Source organism: Epinephelus fuscoguttatus, linkage group LG10 (assembly GCF_011397635.1).
Source record: "Epinephelus fuscoguttatus linkage group LG10, E.fuscoguttatus.final_Chr_v1".
In the NCBI taxonomy this organism is placed as follows: domain Eukaryota; kingdom Metazoa; phylum Chordata; class Actinopteri; order Perciformes; family Serranidae; genus Epinephelus; species Epinephelus fuscoguttatus.
Window position 1 is genome coordinate 19,977,535 of NC_064761.1, and position 16,460 is coordinate 19,993,994.

Here is a 16,460-nt window from a genome sequence, read left to right on the forward strand (position 1 = left end):
TGCTCCTTTCTTTTCAGCAATTAGATTTAAACAAATTTGTGGCAAAGACCAACTTAACCCCTTTGTGCAAAACATCAGATTTCCTTGAGTTGTATCCCTTTCAAGGAAGCACGCGTTCAAATGACACTCAGGTTTGATCTACTCATCTGAGGCTCATTCAAGCAACTCAACTCACAGCCAGTGTTCACCTGCTATAAATATGGCTGTGCCTCAAGTTCCCAGCAGATCATTGCTTATGAGGTGGTATTGTGATAGTGGGAAAAATGGCATCAGGACTAAGTGAGAGTTTCATAAGTCAAATTGTTTTTCTTAGCAAAAAGGGTCCTTCTCAAAGTGTCAAATCATTGTAAGACTAAAGGTTTCTAAGACCACAGCCCAACGATCTGCGGTTTGGCTTCTCGAGTCCGCATATCTCGTCCGTAGTGATCCAAGTGTCCTGATGTTCCGACATAAGAAGTTGTTTGGAAAAACAACGCAAGACCAGTGAAAGCATGTGAACACACATGAACGCGGTGCCCATGTCTCACGGTCTCACATGAATGCGGTGCACAGAGAGGCAGTTAGAGCTACAGGCTACAGTGAGGCTAAAAACAGAGTTCAAATGACGTTTTTCCAAACAACTTTTTATGTCGGGGCTTCAGGACACTTAGATCACTACGGACGAGCAGTATGGAGATATTTTGTGGTTTCAGTTATGTGTTTTTGGACGTTTGAATCTGGGGCGCTGTAAGCCTCCATTAGGTGGAGTTGTGTTGCTACCTCCTCTCCCCTGGGATCTCCACAAGTGTTGTGAGGACTCTAAAACTTCACCTGAGCCTCCATCAGCATATGGGTGAGTAGATAATGGCTGAATTTTCATTTTTGGGTGCACTGTCCCTTTAAAGATTCAACTTCTCACACAGATTGTTAAGCTGATATTCTCATTTGTTAAGAAGAAAATAGTGTTACATTGAAAACACAATGCAAAACAGAAGTATTTTGGCTAGTGGTCTCAGACTTTTTGATTTCATTACACAGGGCCACTGCTGGCCTTTTGGGTGCCCCAAGTGTCATTGCTTTTTGGTGCTCAAAAGTTCAACGTCTTCCACCATTATCTTCTCAACTGTAGGTGACAAATGTAGAATTCTGGTCTTGATCATATCCAACAACCAAAACCTTTTCAGACAAAGGTCCCTGAGGCAAAGTCTTATCAAATGGAGGACTGTGACCTAATTTGTATCAGTGTAGGAGTCTTAGGCATGAGAAGGTTGAGAACCATCGCCTTATATTGCACTACAGGATCAGCTGAAGGGGGCACACTGGTCTCTACATATGCCAATATTTGTTATATTTGTTATTATATATTTGGCTTGTTTTCCCATTTATGTAAGCTATTAAATTATTATTAATCACTAGCCACGATGGCATCAGTTTTGGAGCTGTCCATGTTGCATGTGATTTGATATTTGATCGTTTGCTTAATTATTACCATGGATTAAAAAGGGATCATCACTTGTCCCTCAGTGGACAAAACTGGCCAATTAGAAATGAGTCAAACCTGTAGCGAAGCAGAGTGATGCATCATGGACCAGGATCCACCTCTTTATCTTAGTTCTGTGGGACTGCTCTGTCTTATTGAGCCAAAGCCATGTGGTTGACTTTGTTGACTTTAGCATCTTTTCAGAGTAATATTGTTTTGTTCCTGTGAAGTAAATATTGAAGACAGATCCGATCATTATTTTCCAGTTACTAATGGCAGAAAACCTGCTTTTCGCCTGAGAACCAAGATGCAGAGTTTCTTTGTATCTCCCCAATCTGATGTTGTCTCAAACAGCTTCACAGGCCGAACCAACAGTTCCAGACCCAGGCAAGTGGCAGTTGTGATATTTGCACCGGGTATTTTGTGCTGTTAATAATTGATGCCATGATATTTAACAATAATCAGAGTCAAAAGACCAAAGACTGGAGCAACAGAGCTGTTAAACCCAGGCTAGGAGTGGTGGTTTGAAGTATTCATGTAACATGTATCATCATGTACTCATGATGTTGTTGATATGAAGAGGCCCAGACCGTGGATATCTTTGGAGTCAATCTCTTTACTCCTTACAGCTCTGACAGCAAGAGGTAAAAACAAAATCCTCCGCCACTTACAACCATATTAACTCGAACCCCTCTCCCATAGAGTACAACAGCCAAAGGGGAGAAGTAAGTTGGGGGAGACAGACAGACAGACAGACAGACAGATAGACAGACAGATAGATAGATAGATAGACAGACAGACAGATACATAGAGGGATAGAAAGAAAGAAAGAAAGAAAGAAAGAAAGATGACGCTCTTCCGCGAGACCCCTGACGCAGCTGGTCCGTCAGCAGAGGCAGGCCCCGCCCAGCTGCAGGCTGGGAGTGGGAGCAGACCGGAGCACAGAGCCATGCAGCTGCACACTGGACTCATCAATAAGACCTGGAGCTACAGAGACACACGGGAGGAACTGCCTCCTTCTAACGGTAAGTAATCCTACATTTGTCACATACACATTCCAGCTCCATGCGATCCTGTTTGTGCAGCAGCTGTAGCCACTTTTCCGTTTTACAATAACGGTAAATATTTCCTGTAGCTACATTAACATTTTTATTTTTTCCCGAGGCTTTATCGATTACATTACCGCATATAATTGGGATACTTAAAAATATAAAGGCTGATCAACCATATTTGTGTGAGGCGTCGGAAAAACAACGCCTCAGACTGGGAAAAAAGTATTTTATATTTGTCTTGATTTAATAAAATCGTTTGTCTTTTTTTTTTAACTGTCATCAGTTGCAGAGACTAATTTATAATACATCGTTTTGTATCAGTCCGTTATCTGAGTTAAATATAAGCGTCACCTGATCCTTAAAATCAGCCTGCGACTTCCTTGAGCGCGACAGCCAAAGTAGGAACTGAAGGCACTCTGTGACTGCAGGAAAAATTAATTTATAATGTGCAATATCCTGAAAAAAAAGACCTTCCAATAGGGTTTTATGGGTGTAAATGACTTGATGATGGTGCCCTCTTACATTTGGGTCATATAGTTAAATGCATAAAGGAAATGGTTTGTGGCATCACACAGTGTTCAGTGCCACCTACATGTGCTGCTATAAATGAACTTTAAAACTGTATTTTTTTTTTAATTTCTGTAGGAAACTGAAATGCTACTTGGTGATTCATATTACTTTTGAGTCATTCTTTTGTCTAAGCACACTCACCAGCCACTTTATTAGGTACACCTGTTTGTGCAAGTTAATGCAACTAGCTAGTCAGCCAATCATGTGTCAGCAACTCAATGTATTTAGGCACGTAGACATGGTTAAGACGACCTGCTGAAGATCAAACCGAGCATCAGAATGGGGAAGAAAGGTGAGTTAAGGGACTTTGAACGTGGCATGGTTGTTGGTGCAAGGCAGGCTGGTCTGAGTAATTCAGAAAGAGCAAAAGATCACACCGGGTGCAACTCCTGTCAGATAAGAACAGGAAACTGAGGCTTCAGTTTGCATGGGCTCAATAAAATTAGACAACAGATCAATGGAAAAACATTGCCTGGTTTGATGAGTCTCAATACATGCTGCATGAAAGTATGATCAACGGTTCAGGCTGCTGGTGGTGGTGGTGTTATGGTGTGGGGGATATTTTCTTGGCACACTTTGGGCCCCTTAGTACCAACTGAGCATGGTTTAAACACCACAGCCTACCTGAGTATTGTTGCTGACCGTGTCCATCCCTTATGACCACAGTGTACCCATCTTCTGATGGCTACTTCCAGCAGGATAACGCACCATGTCACAAAGCTCAAATCATCTCAAACTGGTTTCTTGAACATGGCAATGAGTTCACTGTACTCCAGTGGCCTCCACAGTCACCAGATCTCAATCCAATAGAGCACCTTTGGGATGCGGTGCAATGGGAGATTCACATCATGGATGTGCGGGCAACAAATCTGCAGCAACTGCATGATGCTATCATGTCAATATGGACCAAAATATCTGAGGAATGTTTCCAGCACTTTGTTGAATCTATGCTATTAAGAATTAAAAGAGGTGCTAGCAAGGTGTACCTAATAAAGTGGCCAGTGAGTGTATCTAAACAGTGATACTCAGATTCTTTACTTAGGTTAAAATACCAATACAACAATTTTAGAAATAGGTACTCGATTACAAGTAAAAGTCTTGCATTCAAAAATTAATTAGGCTTAAAAGTACAATAGTATCAGCTTATTATATTTTAAGCACAGTATTAGTAAAATAGTAAAAGTCCTCATTCTGCAGAGAAATATCAGAGTCATTGACATTTATTTATTTATTTATTTATCTTTTTACTACAGAAATGTCCTCAGTGACCTGCTTCACTGTACATTTGTTTAGATTTATTTGCACTACTTGTATTTAGTTTTTTTTATTATGGCACCTTATGTCTGTCATTGCACTAGGATATGTGTGTTGCCTTTGTTGTGTCTTCTTTTGCACCTGTTTGTGAATCTTGTTTGCACATCACGTTCATTCATTCTTTTGCTTTACATAGCAGACCAGGGAAACACATTTGCTTTCCTTTATGTACTGTACTGCAGTGTGTACAGATGGATGACAATAAGCTCCTATCTCTCTTACAGTGCCTTTCAGTCCAGTAGTTCCCAACCTGAGGGTTGGGTCCCTCCAAAGGGTCAGTTCGAAGAGGTTGTGAGATGATTAATGGCAGAGGGAAGAAGACAACACAAAGGTCTGCTACACACATCTTTTTTTTTTTTTAGCTTTTTTTTTCTGGTGAAATATTGAATAATTTGAAATGTGACAAGGAGCATAGAAGCTCATTACATCTCCTCTCTTTACATACATACATACAGTACAGGCCAAAAGTTTGGACGCACCTTCTCATTCAATGCATTTTCTTTATTTTCATGACTATTTACATTGTAGATTCTCACTGAAGGCATCAAAACTATGAATGAACACATGTGGAGTTATGTACTTAACAAAAAAAGGTGAAATAACTGAAAACATGTTTTATATTCTAGTTTCTTCAAAATAGCCACCCTTTGCTCTGATTACTGCTTTGCACACTCTTGGCATTCTCTCCATGAGCTTCAAGAGGTAGTCACCTGAAATGGTTTCCACTTCACAGGTGTGCCTTATCAGGGTTAATTAGTGGAATTTCTTGCTTTATCAATGGGGTTGGGACCATCAGTTGTGTTGTGCAGAAGTCAGGTTAATACACAGCCGACAGCCCTATTGGACAACTGTTAAAATTCATATTATGGCAAGAACCAGTCAGCTAACTAAGGAAAAACGAGTGGCCATCATTACTTTAAGAAATGAAGGTCAGTCAGTCCGGAAAATTGCAAAAACTTTAAATGTGTCCCCAAGTGCAGTCGCAAAAACCATCAAGCGCTACAACGAAACTGGCACACATGAGGACCGACCCAGGAAAGGAAGACCAAGAGTCACCTCTGCTTCTGAGGATAAGTTCATCCGAGTCACCAGCCTCAGAAATTGCAAGTTAACAGCAGCTCAGATCAGAGACCAGATGAATGCCACACAGAGTTCTAGCAGCAGACCCATCTCTAGAACAACTGTTAAGAGGAGACTGCGCCAATCAGGCCTTCATGGTCAAATAGCTGCTAGGAAACCACTGCTAAGGAGAGGCAACAAGCAGAAGAGATTTGTTTGGGCCAAGAAACACAAGGAATGGACATTAGACCAGTGGAAATCTGTGCTTTGGTCTGATGAGTCCAAATTTGAGATCTTTGGTTCCAACCGCCGTGTCTTTGTGAGACGCAGAAAAGGTGAACGGATGGATTCCATATGCCTGGTTCCCACTGTGAAGCATGGAGGAGGAGGTGTGATGGTGTGGGGGTGTTTTGCTGGTGACACTGTTGGGGATTTATTCAAAATTGAAGGCACACTGAACCAGCATGGCTACCACAGCATCCTGCAGCGACATGCCATCCCATCCGCTTTGCGTTTAGTTGGACGATCATTTATTTTTCAACAGGACAATGACCCCAAACACACCTCCAGGCTGTGTAAGGGCTATTTGACCAAGAAGGAGAGTGATGGAGTGCTGCGGCAGATGACCTGGCCTCCACAGTCACCGGACCTGAACCCAATGGAGATGGTTTGGGGTGAGCTGGACCGCAGAGTGAAGGCAAAGGGGCCAACAAGTGCTAAACACCTCTGGGAACTCCTTCAAGACTGTTGGAAAACCATTTCAGGTGACTACCTCTTGAAGCTCATGGAGAGAATGCCAAGAGTGTGCAAAGCAGTAATCAGAGCAAAGGGTGGCTATTTTGAAGAAACTAGAATATAAAACATGTTTTCAGTTATTTCATCTTTTTTTGTTAAGTACATAACTCCACATGTGTTCATCCATAGTTTTGATGCCTTCAGTGAGAATCTACAATGTGAATAGTCATGAAAATAAAGAAAACGCATTGAATGAGAAGGTGTGTCCAAACTTTTGGCCTGTACTGTATATAACTAACTACATCTGTAAAATAAATTCATTAGTATTCAGTATAATATTTATATTAACTGAAATGTGGCAGAGTGGGAGCATAAAATGGATTTACTTGAGCGACGTATGCACACTCCAGTTCTTCAGTTATTTTCCTGAGTTTCTAAATGACTCAGAGCCAGTTATTTGTTTCACTCTTGCATGGGTGATGCAGGTTGTCAGTACAACAGGTTACTACAGTGTTTACCCTCTCAGGATATTACAAATCCCATAAGGACAACAGCAGAATCACAGGAATAGAAACTGAGAGTGAAGTCTATACTCACCAAAAAAATATATCTGCAGGTAATTTAGAAACCTGGAAACGAAAATAGGCACTTTTTTTTTTAAATTATTATTTATAATAATTTAACTATAAAGCATAGGCTAATAGCTCATTAGAAATAAAAGACAGATGTTCAGTTCCGGTTCCTGAGCAGATTCTAGAGAACTGAAAGTAACGATAAATAAAAATAGGGCACAGTCTCACATGAAGTCAAATTTGAGGTAAATACATGATGCAGTACAAGTAAAGTAGAGAGCGGCCTCTTCTGTGGACACTTTTAAAAAGCAGTTAAAAACACATCTGTTTAGGCTTGCGTTCCATTAATTGTCCATTGTATCATCTCTGTATTTCGCGGCACTTTACTTTTTATTTGTTTTTGTGTATTTTGCATTGTTTCTGTTATTGTATTTTTTGTATTTTATCTTGTGAAACACTTTGTGAGTCCTCTCTGTGAGAAGTGCTATATAAATAAATTTTACTTACTTACTTACTTACTTACTTACGTAAAGTCAGAACTGACTGCAATAGACAGGAATATTTCATATTTGTTGTATGGAAATTTTGAATATGTAAAGCGACTGTGTACAGGGTCTGTGGCCACTGGTGCTTAGATCATACCCTCCAAGCATCAGATTAATATCAGTAGTTTGAATTACTTCAATAATCAGTAACTGATGAATGGTAAAAATTAATAAGTAAATGAATGCAAAGTTATCCCTCCTGACTATAGTCTCTTTGTTTACAGCTCTGGAAGAAGTACTCTGAAACAATGTTAAATACTCCATTACAAGTTGTGCATTCAAAATATTGAATGAAAGACTAAAAACAGCTTTATTAATATTTGTTACAATACTGCATTAATTATTATTAATATTATTATTGTTATTATTATTGATGCATTAAATTTGTAGGCGGTATTTTAATTTTGTAGCTGCTAAATACTCCTCTAATACATTGTAGTATGCTTGTAGAGTGAAACTCTCAGCTCTCATATTAATCTGGACGGGTAGATTTTGAGTTTTATTGTCAGTCGGTCAGTTGTGTGTTTTTCTGCCTGATTTTCTCACGTTGAATAACAGGGTGAGGCTGGTGTTGAGTCTAGGCGTGTTATTTGACATTTGACAGTGAATGGTAACGTCTGACTGGGCGCTTCCCTTTTACTCACATTTCTCTGAATGCCTGTTTAGTTTGTTGTTATGATTTCACAGCTGACATCATCTGTATGTAACATATTCCACCCAATTTGATGAGGCCTGACAGCATTTGATCCATTGCCACTAATAGTGCAGCATGCGGGCAGATGCCAAGCCACCTCATGTCTGCTCGCTCCTGTTGGTCTCTGCTTGTCATCCGGAGCGGTGAGGTGAAATGTGTGAACGTTTTTATTCATGGGAAGTCACCTTGTCTGTGCCTCATACTTTGAGGCTGAGCCCCAATAGTCAACAAGTTGTCTCATTAGTCCAGAAGGACTTCTTTCTGTTCTCAGGCATATAGCTGTAGTGTTTTTGGCACAGGGAGGTCTCTTCTTCTTACTCTGCGTTTAGCTTTGGTGCATTGTTTCCCAGAGAGGCAGGTCAATACAGTCTTGCAAAACAAATTTAATGGGGCTTTCAGGAGCAGGTTCATACTGTAAATGTAGACTTAAGTATAACTCTGCAGTCTATATTTCTTGCCTCCGACTCAGAAAAGCATCTGAGCTTTTTAAAACCACTTCCAGACTTCCTGTTGCATCTCCAGTAAATAATTTGTTGGTTGAAATAGTGCTCCAGTCATACATTACTTATAAATCTGACTCTGATGTCAGAACCGGCTACCAAAGTACTCTGGTGTGCACTAACTTTATTGTTACTGTTTAAACTGGTGCTTTCTCAAGTTAACTGCGGAGTTAGATGATTGAGTGGATCGGGTACACTAACAGTGGCACAGCAGCTGCTTGTGATCAACTGTTTATTGGCTTATTGGATCTTTATTGTGGTGCAATACAAGGAAAAATCTGACATTTCTCTGCCCCTCTCATTTCCCTTGTTCCTTTCCCCTGATCCCTTCCACCCTGACCCCCTAAACTCTGACAAGGAGAGACCATAGTACTGGAGCTGCAGATATTAGTAGCTTAGTTAAGTAAGACAGGAGAAGAAGTTACAGAAATGAATGAATAATAACAACACTTCCCTTCTTTCCATTTCATTCATTCTAACCCCACCCGTTTGCCAGCCACGAATCTAATGACCGTTATAGACTTAAAATAGGAATTATATAAATATGCCAATTTCCTCTTGCATCTGTGATGATATCCGCAGATATTGCTGTGAGGATACATAAAATATATACATGTAAAGTCATCAAAGGACATACAGAACACACAGTTTACACAAGATATATATAAGCAGGTAAGAAAGTAGTAAATACAGAACACAGCTAAGAGATAAGAATAACCACAGATAGTTACATCAAAGCACTGATCTTTTCTAGAGTGCTTGACTAACAAATGATATTGTGTGTCTTAGCATAATGTAGGCGTGCTGTAGAAAGCTCTAGCTGTGCAATATCTCAGGAAATTGATGGCTGTACTGACCTATTAGGTTTCCACTGTTTACCCTATATTACAACATATCACTGTGTACACATAAACTCAGCATGGGCTGTGTTTTCACCTGTGTTTGGTTCACAGCTTTAAACACAACTACAATGGAGCTGCACAACATTTATGGACACATGATCATTAATGGACGAAGGGACATGTAGGCATCAGTTTTTCATCCTGTATTATGTTGAATTTGTTAAGAAAATGTTGTCTTTCTCACATGCTTCCACAGTGAATGTAGAATCCAAAACTGGAGAAAATTCCTGATGAATCAAAGACATAGGATAACCGCATTTTATTAACAGCAAAACTATATCTAAACATCCCTTTACAAACTGTCAGACAACCCGTGCAGTCTAGTCCAGGTCTCATTTATCCAGTCGTATGTTCAGTACTTTCCAAACAGACAGCTCTTTTAGATGAGGAACCCAAAGTGAAACGAATCTATGTTCTCTTGAAAGTCAGAATCCATTGAGAAAAACAGTGAATCTTTTTCATATTATATAGCCTTTGTAAATGCTTGTGTTATCGAGAGCTTCTTTGTGGAGGAGGTTTTTTCTTTTTTTAAGCTGCACACTGTTCATATTCATTAACATGATTGTGCTCTCTGTGTTTTATTGTTTGTTTGTTTATTTGCACAAATTATAGATTTAGTACAAATCAAAGAATATAGAGAGTGGGTTAGACATGGAGGTAGAACTAGCTGAAACAGATTGGTGGTATTACCTTTGGGCGATGAAACGGTTTGTCCGCTGTGTTTACATTTGATTTCTTACTGTTCAGTGTTGTCTTCACAAAAGCTAAAATGTGTCCAAAAAACGGACACGACATTTCTCTTTTGTACAAGGTGCTCCAGTTGCTCAGCTGGCTCTGTGTTTGAGTTCTCCTCCATGTTGCTTCTAGGTCGCGGACTGGACAGGGCGGAGTCACGTGACTACACATGCAATAGTGCATTACGAACACACACAATGGGGGAAAGTATTAACAAAATGTAAAAAAAAATAAATAAATAACGACATTAACGATATGTGCAAGATTACATTGGTTCGAGGTTCTGAATGTTGGTTTCATTCAATTTTCGGTTAATTGCCCAGCCCTAGTTTTGATATAGTTTTGCTGTTGTTTAATGCGGTTGCCTATGACTTCAATTTATCAATCACTTTTTCCGTTTTTGGATTCTGCATTCACCAAGGTATGCAAGAAGTTTCTTCCCCAATTCAGCGTAACACGGGCTGACTACTTGACATACCAATTGTCACTTTGGGGTTAAAGTATTCCTTTAAGTTGTATTGTGGCAGTGGCTGCTATGTGTTCAGGTGTGACATCCTTAACCTTAAGTTTACAAAGAAATTAACAACTAATTAGTGTTGCATATTTTATGTCATACTGAGATGTTTTAATGAGAAAACTGTTTTGTTTGTCATTGCAGAGTTTCAAGGATGAGAAAAATCAAAACAAGGACTTTATTGCTGGTGGGAACTCTTGGTCTGTTGTTGGTCCTCAATCTCTGTAAAGACTTTATTGACCGCAAAACCGTCCATCTCCACTTAGATGTGAAAGAGGATAACAGTCAAATAAGGCGACCCACCACAAATAACTCCTATGTATACTCCTGGCCGAAATGTCAGCGAAATGTGACTGCTGAGAACATCACAGGCTTTAACTCTCTTCCTGGTGTTATAAAAGACTTTCTGTACTTTCGACACTGTCGCCATTTCCCCATGATACTTGACCTTCCTGACAAATGTGGAGGAGCTGAAAAATCAGCGGAAGTCTTCCTTCTGCTGGTCATTAAAAGCTCCCCTGTGAACTATGATCGTCGAGAGGTGCTGCGTAAAACCTGGGCGAAAGAGAGGTTACACAACGGCGTGTGGATCCGAAGGATTTTCATCTCAGGGACGATGGACGCTGGTTTTGAGAAAGAGAGACTGAACAAACTGCTTGAGCTGGAGCAACGTGAGTACAATGACATCCTCCAATGGGACTTCAATGAAAAATTCTACAACCTCACCTTGAAGCAGATACTCTTCCTGGAATGGATGGAAAGAAACTGCCCTAACGCTCGCTTCCATCTAAATGGTGATGATGACGTCTTTGCCAACACAGACAACATGGTCGAGTATCTCCAAGGCCTCAAGGACAACGATGGAAATAAGCACCTCTTTACTGGCCATCTGATCCAGAATGTGGGGCCCATTAGATCAACGTGGAGCAAGTACTATATCCCAGTTCAGGTACACAAGTCAGACTCATATCCCCCCTACTGTGGTGGAGGGGGCTTCCTCCTGTCTGGCTACACAGCCTTGGTCATATACAACATGTCCCAGTCCATTACCATTCTTCCCATTGATGATGTTTACATGGGGATGTGTCTGGCCAAAGCAGGTCTAAAACCTTCCTCTCATATGGGTGTTAAGACGGCAGGACTGTACATTCCCTCCAGCACGCTAGATAAATTCGATCCTTGCTATTATAAAGAAGTTTTACTGGTACACAGATTCCTTCCACCTCACATGTATCTGATGTGGCACAGAATAAATGATCCCAATCTGAAATGTGGTCCGTCCAAGAAAACGCTATAGCAGCACCTTCTACCATGCACCTGATCTTAGGATGTGAGAGAGTGTGACCTTCATTCGAGATTTACGAGAAAAGGATTCGACTGTTTTTCTACCACTGTTCAGCTGCAGGCTTTTGCACAACGTGGGAGAGCAGTCAGCCTGACTCGGCAGTAGGTAGCGTAGCATTTTTTTTAATTTTTTTTTTCCCACATACTGTGTGGGCGAGCAGCTTCCACTGGAATTAAAAAAGGGGTTGCAAACTTACTTTGTAACAGGCTTTGTTGGCTGCATCTGAGCCGACAGATACATAGCACTGACGAATGATTTCCGTGTGCAGTTGTTCTAGTGTGGCTTGAGTATGAAACGATACTTCCCTTTATGACCATGCAGCAGACATGGAGCATTATTATATTTATGGTGCCTGATGGAGTACAATATCCAGTGGCCTTTGACTTTAATGGATGAACTCCTTCAACACTTGAGAAAAGATGTAACCCTTTCTTTACCAGTTTGTGTAACGTTGTGCAGGTACCACACACAAACAGCTGCTGGAAACAGGGTTGAGAAAAGCCATTTGATCCAACATAAAGTCAATTTGCAGGCTGTTAAATGTAAAACAAAACATCCATAAGAGGCTGATAACTCCACATATCTGCTTTACATAGAGTCACTTTCATATTCAATAGAAAATATTGACTAATGGAGCTTTAAGCTGTCGGTGAAGCTAAACTATGCACAAATATGCATCATGCTTAACAACATCTTAACAAGGCCTTGACAGTGAGCAAACGTTTACAGGGAGGAAGCTTCACCAAAGCTGCAGACAGCATGTCTATCTAAATATATTACTAATGTGACAGCTCTTCTGCTTGGTTGGCTCTGCTCTTGCTCTGTTGTCTGTCTCCTGGGCTGCACAACTGTCAGAGGTTAATCAGCGACATTGAACGCACCTGGGCCCAGAGTGCCTCATGCATATAAGTTGCAGCAGCAGCCAGTCCTCTTCTGTCAGACCCGGTGTTGTGGTTGTTGTTTCATTTCCTTTGCTTGGCACCAAATACTTCTCAGTGGTGTCATCTTTTTGTTTGATCTGATATTTCCTGTTTTAAATCATGCTTTTGTATTTGTGTGAAAGTATAATTTATTTAATTGTATTTAAGCAAACTTCTTGTACACCTGAGCACAGGTATCGAAACAATGCCCAGGGACAATCTCAAAATGGTGTGCACTGTTTTGCTACGGTTTCCAGTTTGGCGAGTGTGTCAAAGGTGTACCCAGTCAGCAGGGACCTGTTTATAAACCAAATTCTGGTAGATATTTAATTATTGTACATACAATTTTCATTTTTATTTCACACTTGCTATGGCAATTTTAGCATATATTCCCCATGCCAGTAAAGCCCCTTTGAAGTGAATTAGAGTAAACCACACTATATTTAAAGGCAGTGCTCCTGAGCAACAAAGCAGGGTGTTCAATGCAACGTTTTCTACGTTTTATCGGGGCAGGGCGATAGTGGCGTCCACAGCCTTACAATGATATGATTCAGAAATAATTCCTCAGGGTTTCTCAATCGTGAAGATGTAATGTTACTTAATCTTCTGCTTAAGTTCAAGAGTTTACAGTTTGCATTAATGTTAAGATTTTTTTTTTTTTGTATACTTGTGTTCAGAAAGAAATTAATGTTTGTTTTTTGTGCCTTAAATCAGTGCTTCTCTACAGAAAGCACTGTTAGAATTGTAAAAAGATGGAGGACTTAAGGGTTTATGTGTTGTCACATACGCTTAATATTAATGAAACAACAGTCAGTAATAGCCATTGCAAGGGTTTGCCTTTAGGACTTTGTAAGTTGGAAAAAAAATCATTGAATATATCTGTTTTTATTTTCATGCCGCTAAGAAAAGGTTTTATATTGTGTTGTTTTATTATTTGAGATTTGAGATTAAATTGTGTACTGCATATATTAAACATGTGTTTGGTATAAACAGAAAGCTGAATACTGGTGTCAGAGGTTTTTTTTTTCAGACCTTTTTCAGGGCACACCTGACATGTGTATGTATAGGCAACACAGCTTTAAACATTCCAACACCAATAAGTCAGCTTTTGCAAATGACCTCAAATTAAAGAAAATAATTAGGCAGCACAGATTAGGGCCTCTTTGCCATCATACTGCTGGCATGTTAGAAACTCCTGTTTGACGGCAACAGGTCAGTTATAAGCTAGAGCAGATTCCAGTTGGTCCAGCCACAGGGTCCAGATTTTAATGCCCATTTATTATCTTGTTTTTAGCTTTGGCCTTCCTTATTTCATCTTTTGCTAGATTTCATTTTAGGACATTTTATTTGTTTTGTCATTCTTGTGTTTAAACTGTGTTTAGTTTTATTGTACAGCATAGGTCAAGGTCCACGCACTTTTTAATATGTTCAGCGTCATACTTGCGTTTGGCCATGTTGTTGAGCTAGTCTCTGTCAGGTTGTCACTGAAGCAAGGTTTATGCTTCAGCATACCTACGACGCAGAGGGCTTTTTGTGGAGGTGTTGCATCCAACCATGCGTTGAGGCAAAGACCCAAAGCAGACTGCAAGAGCTATGATTGGTCCTTCAAGCTACATCATTTCCAGCATTTCGTGAGGTTTCACTTCCTGCTTCAGTACTACAACACTGCCATTTTCAAAAGTCTCCATTGTGATCAGTTGTGTTTTGAGTTTTGATTAAAAGATGGATGTAATAACGTATTAAGAGCATTTGTTGTTCAATGTTGATCATTTCGAGCTCCAGCAACAGTCTTTCTCTCTCGGTTGCCATTTTCATTGTGACTAGAGTAAAGCCGGAAGATAAACAAACAATGAACGAGCAACGACCATAGACATCACAGAGTCTAGGTAGGTATATAAAAGAACACCACACCCCCAAGCGCTTTGGCGGGGAATTGCATAGCGACATAGACGCAGAACTACGATAGGCACACAGCAGCTATGGAGAAATTGTGTGCACGTTGCGTCGAATGTACGCAGAAGCATGAAGAAACTTTACTCTACAGCAGGAAATGGCACTTCAAAATAAAAGCTCTGTGTGGGAAATCACTGTACTTAAAAATAAAGTGTGTCTGTTACAAACTTGACGCATTTGTGAGTCACTTGCGGTCCATTCAAAATGGACCTTATGCCCACTTTTGGACCATGACCCACCAGTTGGGAACCACTGAGCTAGAGAACATGAGAAGAGACTCACTGACAGCTTGACAACTCTGTGTGACTTTTCTATTCTGAAAAATTTTAGCAATGCAAAAGTCACTCACTGACACCCTAAACGGAATTTAAAAAAAAGATACATGATAAGGCAAACCCCGACAAACTGTTCTGTTCTCAATAAATTAGATATGCAAACAATGCAACGATGCAACAAATTTTCACTACTTAAGAACTTCTGCACAAACTGTCAGAAACCATGTCAGGGAAACTCATCGACATATTCATCATGCTCACCAGGGTCTTGACCCAACAGCAGTTTGTCATCTTAACTGAGTTAATAATAATAATTTTATATATATATATATATATATATATATATATTACATTTTTGAGGATTATTTAACATATGTAGAGATCGAAAATTATAAGGTAAAAGGGAAAAAAGAAAACATGAATACATACGTACATAAACCATAAACAAACAAAAGTGTTAGAAATAGCAGGAAATAAGTGACAATCATATAATGATAATAAATTAAGAAATTTAAAAGAGAAAACAAAGCAAATCACTTATAAATTTTTTTTCATAGGATGTAGTTAAATAAACACATACATTTTGATTAAGGTTAAAGGATACATTTTATAAAAACTAGGTACATACAGGTATCAACACACATGATACCCACATGCCTAATCATACATGCTCACACCCATCAATGTATGTACCCAAACATGGACACATAGTTTACATATTTATGTGAACCATAAAGAACAAGAAAAAACTTCTATGCTATCAGTCTCATGACTTCAGCTGTCATATTATCAAAAATCAATGGGAACATCGTCCTCTATATATCTCAAGCATTTCCCCCCATCTTTCTTCAAAAATACGAGACTTGATTTCTAACTCTGATGGTCATTTTTTCCATTTCGTATATATTTTCTTCACAAGATTTCCATTTAACACTGATTAAGTTATCTTTAAACCATTTTTTTGTAATTTGTTTAATCATTGCTACAAGTGAGAATCTTTCTAATCGATCTCTTCTGGTATTTTTCTCCCCCAAGTAACAGGACTAGTGGGTTTTTATTGAATGAAATGCCAAAGATATTGGGCAATTCTCTAACAGATTTTTTTCCAGAGGCAACTCAAAAATGAACATTCAGTTCTTGGGCATCTGCTCTGGTGGACATTTGCACAGTCAGCAGGCCAATGGCAAGTTCCCTCAAACCTTACAACATCTGTGACATTGTGTTGTGTGATCAAACTGCACATTTCAGAGTGGCCTTTTACTGTAACCACCCCAAGCTACACCTGTGTAGTAGTAATGCTTTTTAATCAGCGTCTT

The 16,460-nt window shown here is 39.6% G+C and overlaps 1 protein-coding gene across 2 annotated transcripts; it reads left to right on the forward strand.

Moving 5' to 3' along the window:
* The first annotated feature begins 2,359 nt into the window (after positions 1 to 2,359).
* Positions 2,360 to 14,959, forward strand: LOC125896293 (N-acetyllactosaminide beta-1,3-N-acetylglucosaminyltransferase 3-like). 2 transcript variants are annotated; one of them, XM_049588735.1, is made up of 3 exons: positions 2,360 to 2,484; positions 4,620 to 4,726; positions 10,796 to 14,959. In XM_049588735.1, the coding sequence occupies exons 2-3, from the start codon at positions 4,692 to 4,694 to the stop codon at positions 11,946 to 11,948; spliced, it is 1,188 nt and encodes a 395-aa protein (XP_049444692.1). In that variant the 5' UTR covers positions 2,360 to 2,484; positions 4,620 to 4,691; the 3' UTR covers positions 11,949 to 14,959. The 2 variants fall into 2 exon arrangements, with proteins under 2 accessions (XP_049444692.1, XP_049444693.1); XM_049588736.1 differs by lacking the exon at positions 4,620 to 4,726 and having other exon boundaries at positions 2,380 to 2,484.
* Positions 14,960 to 16,460: the final 1,501 nt, after the last annotated feature.

Coding starts and splice junctions, on each gene's coding strand:
- LOC125896293 (XM_049588735.1), top strand. CDS start 4,692: ATGATTAATGGCAGAGGGAAGAAGACAACACAAAG. Junction 4,727..10,795: donor GGGAAGAAGACAACACAAAG/GTCTGCTACACA, acceptor TTGTCATTGCAG/AGTTTCAAGGATGAGAAAAA.